Source organism: Triturus cristatus, chromosome 5_2 (assembly GCF_964204655.1).
Source record: "Triturus cristatus chromosome 5_2, aTriCri1.1, whole genome shotgun sequence".
NCBI classification, from domain to species: domain Eukaryota; kingdom Metazoa; phylum Chordata; class Amphibia; order Caudata; family Salamandridae; genus Triturus; species Triturus cristatus.
In genome coordinates this window covers 355,632,621-355,650,322 of record NC_140588.1, presented here as the reverse complement: position 1 = coordinate 355,650,322, position 17,702 = coordinate 355,632,621, and the positions used below count along the sequence as shown (strand labels likewise).

General features: G+C 49.5%; 1 protein-coding gene across 16 annotated transcripts in view; it reads right to left on the bottom strand.

Moving 5' to 3' along the window:
- PRP4K (pre-mRNA processing factor kinase PRP4K) overlaps nucleotides 1-17,702 on the bottom strand; it is a 632,535-nt gene that overhangs the window by 302,192 nt on the left and 312,641 nt on the right. For all 16 annotated transcript variants that reach the window (XR_014962111.1, XR_014962103.1, XR_014962108.1 and 13 more), the window contains exon 9: nucleotides 1,483-1,630. Coding sequence is in view for 1 of the 16 variants with exons in the window: in XM_085607184.1 (XP_085463310.1) it covers nucleotides 1,483-1,630 (148 nt within the window). In the remaining 15 variants the exon portion in view is untranslated. The remainder of the gene's footprint in view (nucleotides 1-1,482; nucleotides 1,631-17,702) is intronic.

The window sequence follows — 17,702 nt, the reverse complement described above, 5'->3', positions numbered from 1 at the left end:
GATGGAAGCACTGAATGACTGCAGCAGCGACGAAAAGTGTGCGCCAGTGAGGGATACTGCAAAGGAGTGAATACACGGTAGATGAATACGTATATTTATGTAGCGCTGTTGTCACTTCCTTAGGAGTGCACGTGTGTGATATGAACTGGCACGGTGTGTGTGCACAAGAGCTCAGCACAAAAGGTTATTTATATTGTGATAAATCGAAGTGGACGGTCGCGCAAGCACCCTCTGAGGCTCTCCCTCTGGAACGGTAGAGGTGAATGGGTCTGCTGGGGAAACATCGTGCAGGCAGGGTGTCGGCAGGCAGTACCAAACTCGGTAGGGGACAGCAGCCATGAAACTCCACGCAGCACCTGTTCTGAGCGCTGGGTGGGCGCGGAGCCATGCCAGACATCTGACCTTTCTTTTTGATAAGAGAAGACTTAAATACCCAATCTCAGCCAGGGCTATTAATATTCCTTGTACATTTACAAGATGCCGGTGTGTTTCCTACTGGCAGCGCGAAGCGGAAGGAAAGTGGCAGGCAGGCTGCGAGCGGAGGCTCTTCCGATACCCAGGGAGGGAGAAGGGGCTCCTGGAAGGAAGTGTGTGCGCGTGAGGGGCTGGCAGCGGCTATCCGAGGGAGGGACGGAGTGGGGAAGAGAACAGTGACCGGAGACAGACAGGAGATAGTAAAACTGCCTGATTGGGGCTGAATGTGGGGAAAAGGAACAAGCCAACAGATAACGGAGGGAGGGAGAATGGGAGCAAGCCATCAGAATCCACGAATGGAGGAAGAATGGAGAAAACTAACAGGAACAACAAACGGAACAAGCGAAAGTGATCACGATCGCGATCAAACATCAAAGCGGCCGCGAAAGTGAAAGTAATGGCGGTGCGCGCGCCCGCTCACATGCACTGTAGCTCTAGGCTGGCCTGGTAGCACTTTTTGGAGCCCTCTCAATAATTCTCGCCAGACCAGCGCATGCGCTGGGTCAGGCGAGACCTAAAAAGGGGTACTTTCCTACATCTGCAACCAGTGAGAAGGAGGAACAACAGGAATAATACAATTTTAAATTAGTTAGGTCGTTATTGAACTTCACTAGTTAAATTGGGTGACATTTTCGTCTACAGCAATCTGTAAGATCTTCAGTGCTCTTATTTGCTCCAACTGTACTGCATATTGTTGCCCTCAAACGGGACCATTTTCTTCCCCACAGTCATATCTCATCAGGCTTTCAGATATTCTACTCTACCAGCTCATCAATCTCGGTCCTGTTGTGACCCCTGCCACTCCACATCCTGAAAGTTGTTTTCGTATGCATTTAGACATTAATCAAGGTACATCTGGGTACCAAAAATGCACTGTAACCACCCAAACCACTGTGTAATTAAAAATGAGGTAAACTTTGAACAAACCACAGTCAAAGTAAAGAAAAGGAAGCTTCAAATATGGATGCTATTAGATGAAAAATGTATCTCTGAAGATCATTAACTTACATAAGTTCGTTGTTTCTGATGATCTTAACTGCTACTTCTTGATTTGCTCTGGCCATATCTCTGGCTCGCACAACATTACTGAAGACACCCTGGCCGGTGTAACCGTACACATTGTACCGTTTATCTAAAATTTCACCAATGTTCACACCTTAAAAGAAAACAAGGGGAAGTGAAAGTTAAAAAAGCTCAATACATTTAGTGGCAATTTTAAAATCCATAGCTATCATTTACAAATAATTTTTTTGGTAATTTTAAGACCAAGCACACAACTCTACAATGTAGCATAACAGGCACGTTTACATGTGCATAAAAAAAGGAAAATGTTACTTGTCCTGTAAACATCTGTTCGCAGTATGTAGTCCTGTAGATTATCATATACTGCATAGCGCTGCCATCTACTGTTTAGGTCTGACAGCTGCATAGCAGGTTTTGGAGTAACAAGATGCATTGTGACTCCTCCTTTAGTGGAAGTTGAATATGTGGACTGACTCCATGTTAGATTGTTTTCGCACAGCAGGTTAGAGTATGTATGGAGTGACGGTGAACGTAGCATGGTGTGCCATGTGTATTGTGCAGTGTCAAATAGGTAACAAGCGATCTGGAGGAGACACAGGTCCCGGGAAGGAGGGTGGGTGAATTTGCATCTATTGCACTACATGCTATGAACAAATGCTTACGGGACAAGTAACATTTTCCGTTCATAGAATGTGTGGATGTAGAAACACATGCTCTGCTTAGTCTTTAAAACAGTACCCTCTGTAAGCGGTGGTTAGCCTGTAGTTTTGGCATAAGTGTGTGGGGTCCCCCTGGCAACAGCCTTGCATATGTCAGCAACAGGATATTACCTTAAAAGGCCACTACCATGCCTTTTCTGAGGGTTGGGTATGCTCTGGGTTGCAGAGTATGAGAGAGAGGCAGTATCCGTTTTGTTTTGAGTTTGTGGGTCTGGATGCACTTAAATATCTGTAAGAAAGTGGCCATTTTGACATGGTCACCCCTCCCCCCCACCACCACTTTTTGCCTGGTATCTGATGAAATTTTGACAGAAGTGCACCGAGTTTCAGCTATCCAGGTCCCCAGTGCAGGATCACTTTCCCTGAAACTATACAATTGTTCCCCCAATTGGCAATACCTTTAGTGCCCCTTGTAAATCCCTAGTTAATGGTACCCATCACCTAGGGCAAGGAGGCTACAAAGGGTCTTTAAGGGCTGCAGAATGTATTGTGCCACCCTAAAAGACCCCTCAGCACCAACATGTAGACTGACATTACAGGTTACGAGCCATGGTGCTGATAAAAGGGAAGACACCGCATGGCACATCTCTTGTGTGCCATAACTGCAGACACTGCATGCTGTATAGGTAAGCCACCCCTACAGCAGGCCTTACAGCTCAAAGGCAAGGTGAACTATACTACATGAGTGGACATATCTGCATGAGCAGATATGCCCTTGTGATGTCTAAGTCGATTCTTAGATATTGCAAGTGGACATGGAAGCCATTTTGAGTTCCCCAGCTACATGCTGACTTCACTGAAACCAGAGATGTTTAGTATGAACAATAGTTACTTACCTGTAATCTGTGGTTCTCCAGTATTGGTGTCTTTCATAGATTCACATGCCTGAATCATTCCCCGTCGTCGGAGTGGGAGTCCCACGGTACATAAAAAAGCAATAATTATGCATATACCAAACAAAAAACCCTGGTAACCTGAACCAAGAAGTAAAGTAGCCTAAGCTACAAGGGAAAAAACTTCCACAGCTATGACTATCACTGTCATTATATACAGTCCAAACTGCAGCCAATCAGGCGACAGCACCCACCAGAATGTTCTCCTCAGAGGCTCAGGCTGTCAGATTTTCTCGCACAGAAGTGAAGTAATATACCATAACCTAAAAAGCCTCTGAGGGGAGGTGGGCGGGTTGCATGTGAATCTATGAAAGACACCAATACTGGAGAACCACAGATTACAGGTAAGTAACTATTGTTCTTCTCCAGTATTTGGGGTGTCTTTCATAGATTCACATGCCTGAATCAGAGTAGATAGCAGTACATAACCTTATGCTCATAAGACGCCACTTTTTATATATATATATATATATATATATATATATAGACCATATACATTATGAAACAGTATAACCATACAGAAATACACATGTGTTTCAATTTATGCAAAACAATTTCACATCACAAAAAGCGTCTTATAACAGCATAGCGGAGGAGGGAGAACAGAGGCTCACCTTATTTGAAAAGATTACGTAGAACAGCTTGTCCCACTGAACCATCCGCATCACTTGCAGCTTCCAAACAGTAGTGTCTGGTAAACGTATGGCAGCTGGACCATGTTGCCGCTTTACAGATCTGGTGAAGAGGCACACCGGCGAAAAGAGCTGTAGATGACGAGATTGCTCTCGTAGAGTGTGCTCTTGGGGTCGCTTGTAATGGTCTTCCAGCTTGATCATGGCATAAACAAATTGCAGCTGAGATCCAACGAGCTATGGTTGGCTTTGATACTGAATGGCCTTGACGTGATCTGCCATAAGCTACCAAGAGCTGGTCCGATTTGCGCAGTGGTGCTGTGCGTTGTAAGTAAAACTTCAGACATCTCTTGATGTCTAGGGAATGCAAGGCCCTTTCTGCAGCTGTTTGCGGATTTGGGAAGAAAGTTTTCAAAACTATGGGTTCATTAAGATGGAAATCCGTCGGGACCTTTGGCATAAATTTTGGATTAGTGCGCAGCACCACAGAATCAGATGTGAATTGCAGAAAGGGTGGATGAATAGTGAACGCTTGCAGGTCACTAACCCTTCTTGTAGAAGTTAGAGCCAATAATAAAGAAACCTTCCAAGAAAGAAACGTTCGATCCGCCTTGTGGATGGGCTCGAAAGGATGCCTCATTAGTTGTGAAAGCACTATGTTAAGGTGCCAAGAAGGAGGCGGATGCCGAATAGGCGGAAACATCCTAAATAGCCCCTTAAGAAATTGTTGGATGACTCTGTTGGAATAGAGAGAGTTAGTACCATCCTGTCGGAATCTTGAAATTGCAGCCAAGAACACCTTCAAAGTAGAGTGGGAAAGACCAGACCTCGCCAATTGTAGAAAGAAAGGCAGAAGTTGTTCCGGCTTTGCGTGGATCGGATGGAGATTAACGGATTGACACCACATGCAAAACCTCTTCCACTTTAGTTTGTAGGTTTTAACAGTTGCTGGTGCTCGAGCATTGGCCAAAACCTCTTGGCAGTCTGGAGGGATATCTAGGTGTGCAAATTCAAGCTGTTGAGGAGCCATGCCGCTAATCTCAGCGATGCTGGGTCCGGATGACAAATTTGACCGTTCTGAAGGGTCAGAAGACGTGGAATTGGTCGAAATTGTATGGGTTCGGCCTCTGAGAGGAGGAGAAGCTCTGTAAACCAGTACTGGCGGGGCCACCTGGGAGCAATTAAGATCATGCGGCAAGGCTGTTGTTTGATCTTGCGCAGAACTCGTGGAACCAACGGGATCGGTGGAAAGGCGTAAGCATATATTTGCGACCAATTCATCGAAAAGGCATTCCCCAGCGAGTCCTTGTGGGGAGCCCAACTTGCGAAGAATGGGCATTTGCGGTTCTGGCTGGTCGCAAAGAGGTCTATATCGGGATGCCCCCATTCGTGAAACACTTCGTCTAGGAATGGTTGGTGTAACTCCCATTCGTGATTCGACGTTGTGGTCCTGCTGAGGGAATCCGCCAGAACATTCGTGATTCCCGGGACGTGAATGGCTTTGAGGTTGATCTTGTGGCGGATCGCCCAATCCCAAATTTCTTGTGCTTGCTGGGATAGGAGGGCTGACCTCGTCCCGCCTAGTTTGTTCAAGTAATGCATACTTGTTGTGTTGTCTGTTCTCACAAGTATGCATGCTCCTCGGATGATGGTCTGGAAGGATTTTAGAGCCAGGAATATGGCTCGCAGTTCTAGCAGGTTGATATGCCACTTTCTTTGTTCTAGAGTCCACCTGCCGTTGACTGTCATTCCTTGAAGGTGCGCTCCCCAACCCTCGAGGGATGCGTCTGTGGTGACTGTGAAATCCGGCATTTCGACCAGAAATGGGCAACCCTCTTTCAAGTTGTCCATCTGACTCCACCATTGAAAGGCCTCTCGCATTCGTGGGGTGATGTGAATGAGATCCTCGAATGACCCTGTGATCTGAAGCCATTGCAGATTGAGTTCCTCCTGCAACGGTCTCATTCTGTACCGACAGTTGGGAATGAGATGAATGCAAGACGAAATCATCCCTAGGAAGGATTTGTATACACGGACTGAAACGCACTCTTTTGAACTTAGAGAGCGCGCAAGATTGCATATCTTGGTTTGCCTTTCTTTTTGATACGAAGGCTTTGGCCAGATCCGTGTTCAACGTCGCTCCTAGAAACGTTCTTCTTTGCGAAGGAATTAGATGTGATTTCTCCAGATTTGTTGATAGACCCAGTGATTGGAAGAGTAAGAGGCATTTCTGAACATGCTCGGATGCTACCTTGGCGGAACTCGCCTTGATAAGGCAGTCGTCCAGGTACAGGAATATCTGAACTCCCTGCAGACGGAGATGCGCAGTCACTGGCGCTATGACCTTTGTGAAGACTCTGGGTGCAGAACGGAGTCCAAATGGGAGGACTCTGAATTGGAAATCCCTGCCAGCCACTCTGAACCGTAGATATTTTCTGTGTCTTGGTAGGATTGGTACATGAAAATAGGCGTCCTGCAGGTCGAGGGTGGTCATGTAATCTCCCATCGAAAGCAACTGCAGAATTTCTTGGAGCGTCAACATCCGGAAAGACATTTTCTTTAGAAATTGGTTGAGGGCGCGAAGGTCGAGAATTGGACGCCACTCTCCTGATTTTTTCCGGATGAGGAAAAATCTTGAGTAAAAGCCCGTTCCCTTTTGTAAGAGAGGGACTTTTTCGATTGCTCCTTTTTGAATCATCAAATTTATTTGGGAAAAAAGCTCCTTGAGATGAGCAGGGGGTGGACCTTTGGGAGGAGAATTTGGCGGAATTTTTGTGAATTCCAGAGCATGGATATTATATCTAATACCCACTTGTCTGAGGTAATCTTGGACCAATTTGAATAAAAGTGGGATATTTGACCTCCAATTCTTGTACGTGGGAACGGTAGAGATGGTGGCAGGTGGCTGAACTCATTGCTTCTTACCGGACTCTCGTCCGCGAAAGGACTGCTTCTTACGCGACTGCGAATATTGTTGATTTCGCTGTCCGTAATACTGCTGGCGATAATTCTGAGATCTTTGGTTATACTGAGAGGTTTGAAAGGAACGCTGTTGGTTATTACCTCCCCTGCTAGAGAAGGATCCACGTCCTCTGGCTCCCCGGAAGGCAGATTTTCGGAATTGCAAACTACCCAGGGACCTTGCCGTCTCCGTATCCTTCTTTATTGCCTGTAGCGCTTCATCTACATGTGCACCGAACAAGGATTCACCATCAAATGGCATGTCTATAATTTTAGACTGCACCTCCTGGCGAAACGATGTTGATTTCAGCCAGCCCTGCCTTCTCAGCAATGCGGCTCCTGCCAGCTGCCTGAAACCAGTTGATGCCACATCCACTGCTGCGTCGATGATTTCCGCAGACGCATACTCTCCTTCCTGCCGGATCTTTATAGCCTCGGATTTTGAAGGCTCCGGTAACATGTCGAGGAAAGGAGAGATGTCGGACCACATCTGGCGGTCGTATCGCCCTAAAATCGCCAGGGAGTTCGCAGCCCGAACTGTGGTGGCTGCCATCATAGACACTTTCTTTCCTATTGCGTCCAACCTTCTACCATCTCTATCAGGTGGAGCTGATATGGGCGTTGAAGGATTTCTAGCCCGTCTCTGAGCCGCTTGTGCTATAACAGAGTCTGCCTTAGGTTGACCAATCAGGCATGCTGGTGAATTACTTGGGGCTCTATATTTCTTGTCCAGCCTTGGTAACACTGCTGGAAGAGAATTAGGGGTAGCTGTGAGAAAGTGCCATCTTTCTTGCATGGTATGCCCCCACTTTTTGCTAAATTGCTGAATGTACTTCGATTGAGTGTACCCTGGGTTCCTGCCAATCAGGTGCCCAGGGCCTATGTTCCTTCCTTAAACCACACAAACTCCAAATTGGCAAACCCTGGCCACATGTCAGCCCCTAGTAAATGGTACCCTAGGTACCCAGGGCCCTGTGGCCAGGGAAGGCCTCTAAGGGCTGCAGCACTCATTGTGCCACCCTCAGAGGCCCTGTACCCTTACACACACACTGCCCTTGCAGGCCGAGTGTCTGGGTGCAGGACAAAACAAAGAGTCGACATGGCACACATCACTGTGTACCATGCCCATCACCTACACTGCCAAGGCATATGTCAGCCACCCCTCTAGCTGGGTGCATTACGCCTATGGTGTGGGCGCAGGAGCCCTGTGCCCCTACAGTACCCGGGTCCATTCCTGGGCACTGTAAGTGCAGTGCTGTCATTTAAGAGTACATGGTGCTGAGAGCTTGTCAAACACGAGCTCCACAGCACCATATTGGCAACACTGAAGCCTGGGAAGTTTGGTATCAAACTTCTCAGCACATTGAACCCACACTGATGCCAGTGTAGGACTTAATGTACTAAGCACCCCAGAGGGCATCTTAGAGATGCCCCCTTACAGCTAACTTACAATCCACGTCTGCTCTGAGGCTGCCCAGGCTGCCACACAGCAGACACGTTGCTGGACCCCTGGGTGGGAGAGCCCCTGCTCTCCCGGGCCTGCAACAATGCACATCCTGGGTGAGGTGAGAAATCTCCTCCCCCAGGATGAGCAAAGGGAAGCTTCAAAGGCAGGCCGCCATTTGGAGTTTCCCCAGGCCACTGCAACCCCCCACTCTGGCGGGAAGCTTGGCCGGAAACCCCATACAAGGACAGGGGATGTGCCAGCCTGCCCACCCCACCCCTCAGGTGGGGGAGGCGAGGTGAAGCACGTCTCCGGGCTCTCGCCATCTTGAAGATGGGAGGCCCTACCCTATCAGGATTAGGCTACTGCCCCCCTCCCACAGGAGAGAGGCAGGATAGGGGGTGTACCCACCCCAGGACAAGGACCCATTGGTCCCTGGCCTTCACCTACCTGTAACGCCCCTAAATCTAGTATTTAGGGGCCCCCTGAACCTTCCTTCCTTAGATTCCAGATAGAAAATTACAAGAAGAGCAAGAAGAACAAAGACCTGCCCTGCAGCTGCTAAAAAGAGAAGAAGACACCAACTGCTTTGGCCCCAGCCCTACCGGCCTGTCGACTCTCGAACCTGCACCAGCGCGGCATCTCCCGTGGCCAGCAACCTCACCAACCCCGGAGGACCTGGCTACCTTTTGGCTCTAAGCCCCTGGGACTCCCATGAGTAGAGGCTCTACTCAAGAAACCTATTCCTAACTCCTGGCAGCAGCCCGGAACCGCGGACCCAACACACTCTGCACCAGCCAAGCCTGGCCAGTGCCGGAGTGGACAAAGACCCTGAGGACGACCCCACGGCGACTGTGACCCCGAGTCCGGCATCCAAGGACCCCCCTCGACATCCCGGACGAAGCCTGCAGCCTCAGAACCGAGTGCCACCCCAACCGCGATCAACCAGAGGGTAAGATTCCCGACGTCAAAAGGCACCCCTGCACCCGGCGCCCTGCGGCCCCCTGTGCCCAATCCCGGGGTACCCACCTAACCTACAACTACCCAACTTACCCCTCGAAGTGGTGGTGGCACCGGAAACATCCTCGTCCCCGAGCCTGCAGCCTTTTTCCAAACCGGAACATTCCCATTGATTTCCATTGAGCGCCCGAGGGCTCAAAAGCACCCTGCACCCAGCCGCCCGAGTGGCCCTGGAAGTGCACTCTCTACACTAACTTACTTCCCCACTTGCCCTGAGTAAGTGACCAGGAGCCCAGCTCCCACAGCCGCGTGGCTTGCCAGACAGCAGCCACCAACCAAGGCCCCCCTATCCCTCATAGGATAACATTGGGCCTAACTCACTCTGCACCCGGCCGTCCTGAAACCGCTGAGGGTGAACCAACTGTACCTACCTGACACTGGGGGACCCCTGAGTCTATGCCCGGAATTTCAACTCTGCCAGTCGAGTACCTACCCTTAAACCGCTAACTTCATTTTCCTCATAGGGTAACATTGACTGGCTTTTTCTTCAAAAATCTTCTAAGTGTGAGCTTTTCAAAACTGCAAAAATTCACCAAAAATCAGCCAAGTGACAAAAACGAATTTACTCACCTGTTCCTGCGTGAGCTCCCAGTGCTGGATCTTGGTGCCCAGCCCTGACCCTGAAAAGTGTTCACAACTATACTTACCTCTAACTCATTTTTCTCCCATAGGAAACCATTGTCTGCTTTTCTGTGAAATTTCTTCTAAGTGTCTATTTTTGCAAATTTGAAATATTCTTTTAAAATCGTACCATTTCTGCAAATGAAATTACTTACCTGCTTTTGATAAGGACCCCAGTCCTGGGTCTAGGTACCCAGTCCTGGATTACTAAAGTAACGATAAAGTACTCTACCTGCAATTTGAATTTCTTGCCATAGAGATCCATTGAATGTTTTCTTTGAAATATTTTCTAAGTGCTAACTTTTGAAATAGCTAAATATTATTTAAAAATCATTACAGTTATTAAGTCGACTGTCATCACTTGATTCTGAATACTGACCCAAGGCTGGTTCTAGGAGCCAGACCTGGAATTCCGAAAGTAATCTGAAAAGTAATTTATTACAAATAACCTGAATTTACCATTGAGCTCAATGCATTGTTATGTTTAGGAAATAGGATTGTTTATTGCAACCAACTGTGACTGTTTACACACATTTATTGCTTAAGACAAAAGTATTTCTATTCAACCTCTCATTCTGAGAAAGTATATTTTTACCCCCTTTGTGGTTCTAAAAATAAAACAAGCATATATTTTATATATATAAACCATTGGCCTAGAGTTCAGTTATTGAGTGTGTGAAACCATTTGCTGACTGAGTGTGTACAATAAATGCTTTACACTGTCCTCTGGTACTGCCTTACTGCTCGACCAAGCTACCACTTTTGAGAGTAAGGTCATACCTAACTTTGACCTCTATCAGCCTCTGGGGGACTGTGGACTCTGTACACCCTGTACCTATTAGGGAACAGTATATACAGAGCCACTTTCTCACAGTAGCCACCAGTCTCAATCCCTCCTTCCAAATAAAGTCAATGATTGGGATTGCCCGAACCTGCTTCCTTGGTTGGTCCTTGAAGTCATACAGGAAGCAGTCATCTTCCCTTGTTTCCATGGGAATCAGGAATCTCTTGGTCGCTCTTTCCATAAGTGAATGGAAATTCCCAATGTCCACCGGGGGAGAGTCCACCGGAGCTGGAGCACTTGGAGAAGGAGTTTGTACTTGGTAATTATCCCACTCCGACATGATAGATTGATCATCTACCTCTCCTTCCTCCCTTTCATCGTCTGAAACCTGCAATTGCCGAGATGGCAACGGAGAAGGTGGTCTTGGTGACTGGAGCGACGACAACTGTACTCGTGGTCTAGGTGTTGCCGGAAGAGATTCCGCCGTTTCCGAAGGAGGAAAACGTCTATAGTAATCTTGCAACATATACTGCAGATTATCAAGTAGTTCCAATGGCATTTGACCAGACGGCACTGGTGCAGGTGGTGTTGGCTGTGGTTCCATATTAGGATGTTCGTACTGTTCATCCTCATCATCCTCATCATCCTCATCTTGATATTTGATGAGAAGCTCCGATGGACTCCTTGCAGTCCGAAATCTCTCATCTTCTTCGGAGTCGTTATCCTCCGATTGTAAAAGTTGCGCCGGTAATTTTAGAGGCGATATAGCCTCTAAAGACGATCCTCTACGCTGAAGAAGCGTAGATGCTGGTGACTTTTGATCAGACACGACAGACGACGGAGTCGCAGTCCATACCTGCATATCCATGCAGGTAGATAGAGAAGGTGGTAACACTCGTGTCGACGGAACCAATCCTGACGTTAAAGCCATTTTCGATGACGAGGCTGTTTTCGTCGATGAGATGGCATCCGTCGACGATGGGACAATCTTCGCCGATGACGATGCCGTCGACGGGGCAAGCTTCGTCGACGAGGTAGTGTTAAATGGTAGCGGCAGTTTCAGTCGATAACCTTCCAAGTATTTGCCCGGCGATAATCGCCTCTCATACCACTCGATAATTTACCAATAAAAGAGGCAGGCGCCGGAGACTGGAAGGCAGGAAACAAGGTTTTATTCCGTCGGAGCAGAACACATCAGATCAGACAGCAAGGTATCGTCACGAGGTGCTCTAACCGCATCTCTGAGACCTGGTCTCTTATACACTGGTTTATTGCTTTATTACACATAGTACATTCTTGAGATTCTTTTGAAGTACGGGGGAATATCCCCTGGAGCCCCGGTTCAGATCCGATCCCACACATAGATACAGTAGAAGTTCCCACCCTTCCCGCAGTGGGAGATGGCTATCGCGCAGCAGGGAATTCCGCTAATTCCCGGGGTGTGTGCAACTGGCCGGGTCTCAGGGGGTAGGAGCTTTGATCTACTGTAATACCTTTGATGTGGGGTGTTTCCCTTACAGTAGGGGCAGTAAACTGCATCCGCAGGGCTAGGTGATGGCCTGGGACCAGTTCAGACAATGGGGCGCAGAGGAAGGGGGTTATCAAAGGAGAGGCATGACCATGTATGGGTTGTCGGTTGGAAGTGGTTCCGTAGCAGGGTCGCGCAGAAGGAGAGGGTTTATGGCCTGTATGAGAGAGCGGGGGTGGCCAGCGCGCGGGGGATGCTCGCAGCGCCAAGGGGACCGCGCTGACGATTGACAATGAGTGGGGAGAGAGTGGGGTGTCTAAAATGGCGGCCGCGCATTCGCTGTGCGTGACGCTGGGGAGAGGCAAGATGGCGCAGATGATGTTCAGTTTGCACGCTAAATTTCCACAGTCCTCCCTTTTAACATATCTCGCCAGCTTGCCTAGTTTGGATCTATCCCCATAATACCCCGTACCTCCACCTCGTTCAGAGCTTTCATCCGCTCGGTTTCAAAGTCCAAAGTCTTAGGGCAGGTGCAGTTCATAAAAAGCGAACATAAAGGTGGCAGACACTGAATCCCCAAGCAACATCCACATAGTATCACAATTGGTATCAGGATAAATGAAAACAGCCTCCATCCCCAACCTTTAATAGTGTCCCAAAACCAACTCCCCAGCGACCATTCTTCTTGTTCTTGATGGACCTCTGTGGACAGTCTGTGGAGGTGTTCAATTGCTTTGTAGACTGAGGGTGAGTTGTCCGGTACATAGGTACAACAGCTGGACCCAATGATGCGGCATGCTCCTCCACGATCTGCTAGAACCACGTCTAGAACAAGGCGGTTCTGGAGAGCCACCAGGCGGACGGCCTGAAGCTCAGCGGTGTTGTTGGCGAGGGCGCCAGCTGTAATGTTCATTGCCGTTTCGACTGCCTGGGTTAAGTGGCGGATGGCACGGCTGTTTGCCATTGGACCCCAGAGAGGAACAAGGCCTTTGACTGCGTCCATGAACTGTGCTCCGGTGGAGTCGGCCTGAACAATGTCTTTGGCCCGTTTCTGTCGGTGTTAGTTTGCTGGAGCCACATACGTCGGAGGAAGGACAAAGGCGATGTAGCAGGTGCCTCCCCAACCTTTCGGAAGCCAGGTGTAGGCCTTAGTACCGCAGATGAAGTACATATTCGGGGAGGCAACAAAGGAGGGTGGGTCAACTGAGTCCAATGTTCGGGTGATGAGGCAGGAGCTGTGGCCCACCAGCTGTGCCCCCAGGCCTTCGAGGCATACAGACCCAGTGATGTTGATGACGGACAGGGCCACTGTTAGGGTGGCGGCCGTTCGTTTCCGGAGGTAAGAGAAGGTGGGTCTGGCTGGATTGTTGAACACTTGCATTTCAACTCGTTCTTTGGCAGGGATGTCCATGTGAAAGGAAGTGTTCGATCTCAGAGGGCAGAAGAGGGCAGAAGAGGGCAGAAGTTCTTCCAGTTTTGTTCAGCCAGAACCCATGGTAGAAGTGTGACATGGTTCTGCCGGAAGTGGCATTGTCCTTGTAGCTTTCTTGCAGGAGGATTAGCCAGGCGAGGCAGGAGCCATGGACAGAAAAAGGTGAAGGGATAAAAGGGATAGAGTGTCCAGTGGCATGTGGTAGCAGTCCACAGATCCAGCAATTAGTGGCGTTGGTAGCAAGATTGTGTTGGTGGAGCAACTGTACAAAGGAGTTATTCCAGAACTCCTTACGCCTTTCTCGGAGTTGGGGTGAAAGCGAGATCAGATGATGTTCTTTCGTGGTGGTAGGTTGAACGGTGGCCAGTAATGTCTTATGAGCGGGTGTGCTCTCCTCCATGATCCAGAAGGCGACCATGAGGAGAAGGCAGAAGAGAAGGGTAATGAAAAGTGCAATAGTCTTTAAGCTGTGCATTCGGTCAGTCTTTGGGTTTCTGTAGTGGATCTTCGGACGTCCGGTTGCTTCCATCATCTTCATGTTGGGCGCTTCCATCACCTTCAAGAGACTCGGTAGCGGGCAGAACCACAGACTTTGTTTGGTTTCTCTCCTGGTGGCCTTTGGGGTGACTAGGCTACCGCTTTGAGATTTTCACTTAGCTTGTGGTCTGCTTAGCCGAAGTTCTCTCCTTTCGCCGCAAGTTATACCCTTCTTTGGATGGCACAGTGGGATCAGGATATCTTACTAACTCGAGTGTCTCTGTATCTGGGCAGCGGCTCAGGGATGGTCGATCTTTGTCCAGGAGTTCTTCTTGGGCGGTGATGCTGTCCGTGGTTGTCAGGGTCGGTGATACCTTCTTGCAGTGGTGTGCATGCAGCCAATTGCGTTTCCCCTCCACTCGAAGAGCTGTTCGGGTGGTGATCAGGACTTGCAGGGGACCCGTCCACCGGGGCTCCAGACTCTTGGTGCGTTGGAAGTTACGCACTAAGACAAAGTCGCCGGGTTGGATGTCGTGTCCCGGGCCCCTGGAAACATCGGGAATGGCGTGCAGCACCTGCTGATGGATAACAGACAATGTCTTAGTTAGGTTATACAAATAGTCAGACATGAGGACGTCCGGGACGTCGTGGATGGACGATGGTTTTGGTGCAGTCCAAAGGTTCATGGGCCGCCCGAAGACGACCTCGTAGGGGGTTAAGTGGTGTTTGGTGGGGGTGGAACGCATTGATAGCAATGCTAGCGGGAGAGCGTCTGGCCATCTTAGCCCTGTGGTGGCGACTATTTTTGCTATCTTAAGCTTCAATGTGGCATTGTGTCGCTCAACCAAGCCTGCAGATTGGGGATGGAAGACCGCGTGGAACTTCTGTTTTACACCCAACCCTTTTAAGATGAGTTGGATAACTTCGGCTACGAAGTGGGGGCCATTGTCGCTCCACAAAATTCGACAAAGGCCGTATCGGGGGAAGAATTCCTTCAGTAGTACTTTTGCAGTAGTCATAGCGGTGTTGTCGTGGGTTGGGTAGGCTTCCACCCACTTGCTGAAGGCACACACAACGACGAGCACATACTTTAAACCTCGGCACCTTTCTAGCTGGACGTAGTCCATTTGTAGGACTTCAAAAGGGAGATTGGGGACCCCAAACCCTCCCCGGGGTACAGCAGTTCCTTTCCCAGGGTTGTGTTGGAGGCATACTAGGCATTGTTGGACCAGTCGTTTGGCTGAGTCGGGTATTCTGTCGTTGTGCCAGACTTTGGAGATGAGTTCGATCATGGGGGCAGACCCTATGTGTGCGGGGGAGTGTGCCATGGTCAGCATGGGGATCAAGTATGAGTCGGGTAGCAACCATTTGTTCGAGTCTTTAGTTCGCCAACAACCGTCATCGTCCTTCAATCCTACCCGGGCCCATTCAGTTAATTCGTGTGGTGTGCTGGCTAATTGGATATCCCTAATCGTTTCCCTAGCATCCTTCCAATTCTCAGTTTGTGACCTGGTCACGTACATGCGGGTCGTGGACCTATTCTCGGCTGTGGTTCGGGCAGTAATGTCAGCTAGTGCATTTCCCTGTCCTACAATGTCTGTCACCTTCTTGTGTGCCTGGCATTTGATCACAGCCAGCCGTGTGGGGAGGAGGACTGCTTCGGTCAGGGCAGAGACTAGATCTCCATGCAGGATGGGTGTGCCATGCGAGGTCAAGAATCCCCTCTCTTTCCATAAGAGCCCAAAGTGGTGAACTACCCCGAAGGCATACTGACTGTCTGTGTAAATGTTTGCGGTTGTCCCTGCTGCCAGGATGCAGGCTCGTGTGAGGGCAATTAGTTCAGCCGCCTGTGCGGATCGCTGGGTGATGCGGGCTGTCTCAACAACGGTTCGGGCCGTGGTGACTGCATAGGCAGCTGAGGTGGTGCCATCGGGGAGCTTGATACATGAGCCATCCACCCACAGTTCTCCGTCAGGGTTCGGGAAGGCAGTATCCCGGAGGTCAACCCTACTCTTGGTCTGTTCGTCGGTGAGGGTCACACAGTCATGTATAGGGGACGCATTGGGGTCAGTGTCAGGGAGAGGTAGTAGAGTGGCTGGATTCAGAGTGGTGCATCGTTTCAATGTGATGTGGGGTGCAAGCAGAGTCAGTTCGTACCCAGTCAGTCGTGCGCTAGTCAGGTGTTGAGTTTTGGTTTGGTTCAGGAGGGTATCAACAGCATGGGGCACCAATACAGTGAGGGGGTTCGAGAGCACGATCCCCTCACTTTGTCGGATAGAGACAGCAGCGGCGGCTACTGCTCGAAGGCAGGCGGGCAAGGCTCTGGCTACGGGGTCGAGAGTGGCAGAGAAGTAGGCACAAGGGCGTTGTTTAGGGCCTATGGACTGGGTTAGGACAGACAATGCGCATCCCTCCCTTTCGTGGGTGTAAAGGGAGAAAGGTTTAGTGTAGTCTGGGGTTCCTAGGACTGGGGCTGAGCAGAGGGCGTCTCGTAATTCCTTGAAGGAGGATTGGCATTCGGGTGTCCAGGGGAGGGGGAAGGGGGTATCTTTAGCCAGTAGGGAAAGCAGAGGTTTTACGATAAGACTGAAATTTGGCAACCACTGACGACAAAAGGAGGTGAGGCCCACTAGGGACCGCACTTGCTTCTGAGTTTTGGGAACAGGGGTTTCTAGGATGGTTTGAATTCGGTCAGGGGTAAGTTTCCTCCCATCTTTGGATAGTAGGTGGCCTAGATACGTTACTTGGGGCTGGCAGAATTGCAATTTCTTTCTGGAGACCTTGTGACCGTTCTCCGCAAGGAAGCGAAGGAGGTGAATGGTGGCCGTGACGGCAAGAGGGGTGGTGTCGGCCGCCAAAAGAATGTCATCGACGTACTGTATCAATGCCACTCCATCGGGTAGTTGGACTGCATCTAGTTGCCTCTTGAGGGCTTGGCTGTAAATACTGGGACTCTCAGTATAGCCTTGGGGTGCCCTACAGAATCTGTACGAACGGGCTTTTAAGGTGAAGCCGAACAGGTAGCGGCTGTCTGGGTGGATGGGGATGGAAAAGAATGCGTTCTTGAGGTCAATAACAGTAAAGATGGTGGCGGTGGATGGAATCAGGGTGAGGATGGTGGTGATGTCTGAGACTACGGGGTACTGGGGTATGACTACTTTGTTAACCTCTCGCAAGTCAACAATGAAACGGTAGGCTTTCTCATCCCCCTCGCCTTGCTTCTTTACAATGGGTAGGATAGGGCTGTTGCAAACATTACTCACTACTTCTTCTACCACTCCTGCCTCGACCAGGGACTCGATGATTTCCACCAATGCCTTCTCGCCTTCGGGGGATATCCGATACTGAGGAAGCTTTGGGAGCACTGCGTCCGGTCGGACGGTTATGTGTACCGGGTCGATCACCATGCGCCCTACATCTGAGTCGGTTTTAGCCCATAGATGTGAAGGTAATGTGTCGAGTAGGGACATATCAGCATCGGTTATAGAGAGCATACGCCGAGTGTGACAGGGTCTGAACAGATCTGGGTTATCGTGTAGGATGACTCGAACTCCGTCTGGGGAGCATCTGATAGTGGCTCGAAAATGTTTTAGCAAATCAAGTCCCATAATAGCATCGGGGGTGTTGGAGGAGAGCAGAAAGGTCGTGTCAGTGGTGTTATCTTCCAAGTCAAAGGGGATTGGTGCTGATAAGGGGTTAGTGGAGGGCATTCCGTCAAAGCCTATTGAGGTTACGTGTGAGCCAGACAAGGGTG